Source organism: Phocoena phocoena, chromosome 18 (genome assembly GCF_963924675.1).
Source record: "Phocoena phocoena chromosome 18, mPhoPho1.1, whole genome shotgun sequence".
Lineage (NCBI taxonomy): Eukaryota > Metazoa > Chordata > Mammalia > Artiodactyla > Phocoenidae > Phocoena > Phocoena phocoena.
The window spans coordinates 1,551,040-1,558,312 of record NC_089236.1 but is presented as its reverse complement, the minus strand read 5'-3'; the positions used below and the strand labels follow the sequence as shown (position 1 = coordinate 1,558,312).

General features: G+C 44.2%; 1 protein-coding gene across 1 annotated transcript in view; it reads left to right on the top strand.

Annotated features, from left to right (window-relative positions):
* The first annotated feature begins 686 nt into the window (after positions 1 to 686).
* MICU2 (mitochondrial calcium uptake 2) overlaps positions 687 to 7,273 on the top strand; it is a 91,124-nt gene continuing 84,537 nt past the window's right edge. Inside the window, exon 1 of the mRNA XM_065896320.1 lies at positions 687 to 896. Coding sequence (XP_065752392.1) covers positions 687 to 896 — 210 coding nt within the window. The remainder of the gene's footprint in view (positions 897 to 7,273) is intronic.

The window sequence follows — 7,273 nt, the reverse complement described above, 5'->3', positions numbered from 1 at the left end:
TGATACCACCGAACTGTGAGCTAAAAGGTGGTTAAGGTGATAGTGTTATGTATATTTCACCACAACTGAAAAATACATTTTTTAAGAAGTTTGCTTAGCTGCCACAGTGAGACAATAGAATACAATATTTTTAAACCAGGTTGTGTCCTCGAGGCCTGTGCGGAAACATGTAGAGCTTGAGCAGCTTTCTGACTCAGGTAAGTGATTCGGAACGCAGCCCGTTGTTTGCCGAGCCGACCCGGTTCCCAGGACCCGCAGGGCGTGTCCGTCAGCGCCCAACACCAGGGACCCTGTCGCACCGCCTTGATCACGCCCCCCGGGAAAGCGGCTCCCGGCTCACCGCGACCGCCGCCCGGTGCCAGCCAGCCAGCCGCCTCCCGCGACCCCGGCCCCAGGCCCTTGACCCCCGCCCGGCCCTAGCCCCACAGGACACGCCCCCCCTCACACGGCACGGCGATCCTGGTGCCGCACCCAGCGGCGTGCCCACTCCCACCTGGCCACTGCGCCCCGCCCCTGCCAGGCCCCGCCCCTCCCCGAGGCCCCGCCCCGTCCCCGCCCTCAGCACAGCGCGTGGGCTCGGGGGCGGGGCGGAGACTGCCTGGGTCTCGCGACACCGCGGCCGCGCGCGAGTTTTCGGGCAGCTGTGGGAAGCAACGCGAACGCGGCGACGGGGCGCTTCCGCAAAAATGGCGGCGGCGGCGGCGGGCGGCGCGCGGCTTGCGGCCTGGGGCGGAAGGCTGCGGCGCGGGCTGGCTGCCGGCCGGCGGGCGCGGCCAAGCTCCGGGCCCGTGGCGGCGGCAGTGGTCGGCGTGGCCCTGGCGGGAGCAGGAGCAGCATGGTACCACGGCCGCGTGAACATGGCGGCGCCCCAGGGCGGCCTCACCGTGGTAGCCCAGGTACGGGACGGGCCCCGTCCGGCAGCCCCGCCGCGCCCCTCAGTCCTCGGACGCGCGGCGGGTGGAGGGTGCGGGTGAGGAGTGGGGGGCTGGGGAGGCCCCCGGCAGCCTGCGCCAGGGACCCGCGGGGACGGTGGGGGCGTGTCCCGTGCGCCCGGGCCCGCAGCTGCGCCCCGTGGTCCAGCTGTCCTAACAGGTGACCTTTTTAATAATAAAAGAGGCAATCGGCTGGTCGATGCTGGCCAGGTTTGATGGTCAACTGTCAGGAACAGTATCACATGTCGTAAACCTTCATGCTTCCGCGGACTGAGTACCACGCAAAAGACGTTTCTTTTCAAACTACCATGTTTGAAAGTAAAGGTCATGTTCCCTGGTTCAATATCAAATTGTCACGCAAAACATTTGAACATTTGAAAAAGAGTACTACTTTTTAAATATTTAAAGGACATTTTAATTCTTTTAAGTTCGTGTGAATGTTTTTGAAAATTAAAAGCAGTATTTTTCTGTTGGTTAGATTTACATTATGCCTTTCTAAGTCCCTTGAGTTCTGAAAAACTCAACGGTCATATACAACAAAAGAGAGGAAAGCAGGCCTTGTGAATTAAGGTTAAGTATTGACATACAGTATGTTTGCTTGTATTCAATTAAGAGGCCACAATGTTAAAACGGGCAATAACTCTCCCCCCATTCTCATACCAGTTCTGATTACAGGTGGAAGGATCTGTCTAACGGTGTTTTATAGCATTTTTGTTCATTTTGTGTCAAGCAGTTAAGTTTATTATCCATCTTCGGTTTCTCTGCCTCTGTTCTCAACCGCTTAATTCATCCTGTTTAATCTTCCCAAGAGAATCACTTTAACTACATGACATACGCTTCTTCAGAAACCATTAGTGCCTCGTGCTCCTAGGATGAAATCCACATTTTTAAATTTTGTCACGCAGAGCCATCCGTCGTCACGCTCTGACCTAGCGCTACTCAGACACACTTTCTATCACAGGGGTTCACTCCGTGTGCCCAGAAATGGCTTCAGTTTTACCCCCTCAGCAATTTGTAGATTCCGGGTTCAGTCCCTCCTTGTCACTGTGTTTTTGTGGCCCACTGCTAGCCTGTTTGTGTTTTCAGTTCCTGACAGGACACTAAAACTTTACACCAGTGTGGTGTTTTGAATTCTCCCCAGCTCCCTTCCCTCCCTGCAACCTTTGGTACTTTCAGCTCAGCTAAAGTAATACAGAAACCATTGTATTATCAGTGGGTTTACAAGGTCTGTTGACACAGCATTTGCTTGATCTACTGTTGGACCACTTTTATTAAAACAGTGGTTTTCGTCCTTTTGCCACCCCAGTGGACTTGAAGATGACCTCACCTTCTTCTCAGCAGCGTGGCTGAATACAGCAGGAATTGAGGGGCCTGTAGTTTGAAAACTCCCTCCACCTCACTGACTGGGGTAACATTTCCCTAAGAGAGGGCCTGTCAATCCCGCCGCTGCCCCGGCCATCAGCACCGCCGCCGCTTTGGAGTCATGTGTGCATGGTCGAAAACTGCTGAGAAAGATGTGCTCTTGATACACTTTTATGTATTATATAGTTATTTTACTTAGCATTGCAAGGTGGTACAGTCTTCCTGACATAGACTTAATAATAGTGATAATGTCCTTCATTTTCAGTCATCAGAGTAAGTGATTTTTCCAATAAAAATAGTGAATTTATACTCATACGCTTCAGATTTCCATTGTGACCAGTGCTTGCATTTGTGAGGGTCAGTCAGGAATTAAGGGTAGAATTCAAGCTCATGAAACAGAAGATATTTTGGCATTTCCCTTCTTTCTTTCTTCTTTCCACAATTATTGAAGTGCTACCTCTGTGCCAGGCAGTATGCAAGGAGTGGGGAATTAAAGACATGGTTCAAGTGCTTACAGTTTAGTGCGGGGGCAGTTTTAATACAGGGCGATAGTGGTGGTAAGTGCTGGGGGCACCTGGAAGAGCCCCTCCCACAAGCTTGGGTTCCTGAGCAGTGACCTGTAAACTGATGCCTGTGGGATGAATGGAGTTTGCTGGGCAAAGAGAAGGGGAGGAATACTGCACGCAAGGGAACAGTGTTGCAAAGGTCTGGCGGGAGGAGTTGGACTCAGTATGATGAGAGCTGTACACGATGAGGTTCAGAACAGGTAGAGGTGGCAGGGAATCAGGTCATGAAGAAATTTTTATCCTGAGGACAGCAGGGAGCCGTCATAGGGCTTCTTAACCTTCATGGTCCCCCAAGAATACAGGCATAGAATTCAGGGAGTCTTTGAATTTAAATAGAAAAAGATTACATTTTTGTTTTCTTTGACCTATAACTTAACATTTTCTTCAATTGTGAACTTAACATTTTCTTCAATTGTGAATGTAGGCAACTAGCTACAGAAGTATTAACGGTAACCGACAGTATAACAACCTCAGCCTCAGACCTTTTCCTATTCTGATACAGTTGTTACAGATATCTCAAAGTATCCCTTCTTTGAAATTACAGCGCTTATTAAACATGCCACCATATCATGTTATTTAACGCATAAATCAAGAATTACACATATTACTCTATTGCAGATTTGACTTGGACCTTTGGAAAGAGTATGGAGACTTTAGTGAAGGGAATGGATTGAAAATGAGGTCAGGAGCTGTTGAAATAATTCAGGAGAGAGTTGGTGATGGCTAAATTAGTGGATGAATTTGAAAGAAGTTTAGAAGTTAAATTTGCAGAGGCTAAGTTGCAGGAGTCTTGTGTAAAATGTAATTGTATTGTTTCAGAAAATATGCAGGTTCTCCCCCACTATCCAAAAGTAGAGCATTCCTGTGAAACCTTTTGTAAGCCGAAATGGCATAAAGTGAAGGAACCGTTAGGACACGTCTTGCTAACGGAGGCACAAAATAAATGGAGATGAAGCACAGAAGCTCACAGACAGAGTTCAGAGCTCTGGCATCTGATGCTGAGATGCTGAGTGTAGTCCCCAGGGCCGCTCTTGCTGCCTGGGCTGTGCGCTGCCCCTTTAACGGGTCGCTGAAAAACAAAAGCTGAGCAGTTTTTTCGATTTTTGCCTTTTTTCGTAAAAGCGAAAATCTCCAGGTTTCTTTGGGTTAGCGGAAGCGAGTACTGTGTAGGTCTTTGGTGAATTTGGTGAAAGCGAAGTGGCCTGAAGCGGGGGATCCCTACAGGAGTCCTGAACAAGTGATTACATCTGGACAACAACGTATTGCTCCTACAGATATCCTTTAGGGCATGACTTGCTTTAGAGCATGTCAGCCTGTCAGTTACTTGTATGTAAGCTGCTTCCTCTGAAACACTTAAGTATATTTGAAAACTGTTCTAGATTTTAGTATTACTCTCTTTAAGTATTATTATATTTGATTCTGGCATAGTAAAATCAGATAAATGATAGAAGGGAGAAGACAAGATTATTCTATTATTCCAGTCCATTCTGCCTTAAAAGGATAGCTGCATTCTTAATAAACCTTGGTATATTAAAAAATATAGAAAGTTATTTCATGGAGAAACAGGAGCTCTAGAGTTTTCAAGTTGCAATGGCAAAATAATCTTCCTGCAGGAATTTCAATACTATGTAAAAGTTTTTTTGCTATTACTGTATTTTGCTATTGCAAGCTAGAAATAATATATTGGTAAACCAAAAACTGATGAAAACAAACATCTCCATATTACTAAGTAAATCCTCAATGGCATGTAAGATCAGACTTAAAAGTAAAGCTTTTCTGAATCATTTTGATATTATAAATCCTTGTGAATAAGGCCTAAAACTGAGGGGGGAGAAAAAGTAAAGAGAAAACCATAAAGCCAAAGTTAAATGCATTACAGTTTGCAGGTGACAGCAGTGATAATATTTTATTTGTTCTTATTGATTTGTTGAATGAGTATTTCATTTATTCTCTAAATTTTTATAATTTTTGGCCTTATATTAATTTTCAAATTATATGTGATATTGAATATATGTTTCCCTGACTTCATAATAGGATTTTTTTGGTTTGCTTTTTAATGAAAAATTTGTCCACCATGTTTAAGGTAGAATTGTTTTATATAACCTAGTCTATAATACTGTATAAATGCTTTTTATTCTAAATAAATCCAAATTTTTTATTCTGTAGATTCATAAGTATCAGATTCCCTTTGATATGTTTATTTAAATTTGTATTTATAAATCCTTGGAAGCGTTTCTTAACATTTAATTCATTTTTCTTTTCTTTTGTAGAACTTATCACTCCCTGAAATTATTTTATCTACTTGTTTATTTTGTCTCCCCCAGAAGAATGGCCTCTTATCTTTTTCATCTCTATATTCTTGGTGCCTGAAACATTCACAGCACACAATGGCACGTAATAAATGTTTATCCAAAGAGTAAATAAATGAACTGCACTATGTAATGAAGTGACCTTGTCAAACTTTGGTTTGATTAGTCTTTGTAGACATAATAGGCAGGCAGTTTCTAGAAATGTTCAGAATCAGCTCAGTTACTAAATGTCCTATGTATACTCAATTACACACTTAGAGTCATAGAGACATATGCCATTTTCTCAGTAGGAAACCTAAGTAAATAAGAAACCTTGCTCTTTTCTGCTGTATCCCAAGAGCCTAGAAAAGAGTCTTGTGCATAGTAGGTGTGCTGAGTATTTATTGAATGGGTAAATAAATTGATGAAATCTATAATGAAACAATAATTGGTATACCTTTGTCTCAAAAGTTTAAAGGTCGGTCCATTTCACCTATTACTGTGTATGACATTTAATTTTAATTCATAATGTTTATATCTGTCTTTATACAGCAAGCTTTTGTCCTGAGCTATCACATTAAAAAGCAGAATAAATTTTAGAATAAAATTAATTGCATTTTCATTCGAATTATTGAGATGCTTCAACTTTTAAACCTCAAGCCAATTAAATTATTTTTAAATTTGGAAAATAATCCTGACATATGGCTAAAACCAACTGTATTAATAGACACTATATTTTGATATTGTAGTTAAATGCATGACACACACTTTGTGTAGTATTGATTACACTGACTAAAGATTTAAATACAACAAGGTCTGTCTGTTAACAACTGGCTGAATTCCTCTTGGGGGAGAATGGTTTGGGTTTGCATGGCCAGTGTTTCCCGTGAAGAGTCAGTCCCCTAAGGACGTGAGTGTGGCTCAGGCTCCACTGGTGAGGGCGGGCTGCTTGCCTGAGGGCAGGAGAATTTAGAGCACGCAGGCAAGTCTGGGTGCGGGACTGGAAAGGGTGTGTTCTCTTACAACCTGTTGATCTCCCCACCTCCCACCCAGTCTAAAGTCTGGTATATTCTCAGGGCTTGGGCAGAGTTACACATGGCTCCTGTGGTTTAAGCAGAGGCGGCATCGGGTGGAGCAATGCCCAAGAGAGGCGGCTGGAGAATGCAGTCCCTCCCGTTCCCAGGTTTTTAAAAGCACTCCTGGAAGGGGTTTTTGTTTATCCTTCAGTTTTATTGAGGTGTATTGTATATATTCAAGGTGTACAACTTGATGTTTTCTTTGTGTAACAGAGATCATCAACACAGTCAAGCTAATTAGCATCCATCACCTCATGAAGTTACCATTGTGGGGGGGTGAGGTGGGGTTGGTGAGAACACTTAAGATCTACCCTCTTGAGGTCTAAGATCTAGACCTCAAGCATATGATACAGTATTGTATGTATGGTGTATATGTATAGTCATCATGCTGTCTACTAGATCTCCAGGACTTATGCATCCTGCGTAACTGACACTTCTACCCTTTGATCAGCATCTCCCCATGCCCCAGCCTCTGGCAACCACCATTCTACTTCGTTCTTCTGTGAGCTTGACTCTTCACATTTCACAGATGAGTGAGCCATGTAGTATCTGTCTGTCTGTATCTGGCTTATTTCACTGAGCATAATGTCCTCCAGGTTCATCCATGTTGTTACAAATGGCAGGATTTCCTTTTTCAAGGCTGAATAGTGTTCCATCTCGTGGGTGAGGGTGTGTATCGATATTGTCTTTATCCATTATCTGCTGATGCAAACAGGTTCTTTCCATAGCTTGGCTCTTGTGAATAAAGCTGCAGTGGCCCTGGGAGTGCAGGTGTCTCTTAGAGATAGCGATTTCACTTCCTTTAGATACATACCCAGAAGCAGGACTGCTGGATCATACGGTAGTTGTAGTGTTCATTTTTTGAGGGATTTTCCACAGTGGCTTCACCAATTTCCACTCCCACCAGCAGTGCCTGAGGGTTGCCTTTTCTCCAATCCTCACCAGCACTTATCTCTTGTCTCTTTGATAATAGCCATTCTGACAGGTGGGAGGTGATACCTCACTGTGGTTCTGATTTGCATTTCCCTGATGATTCGTGATTGTCAGCA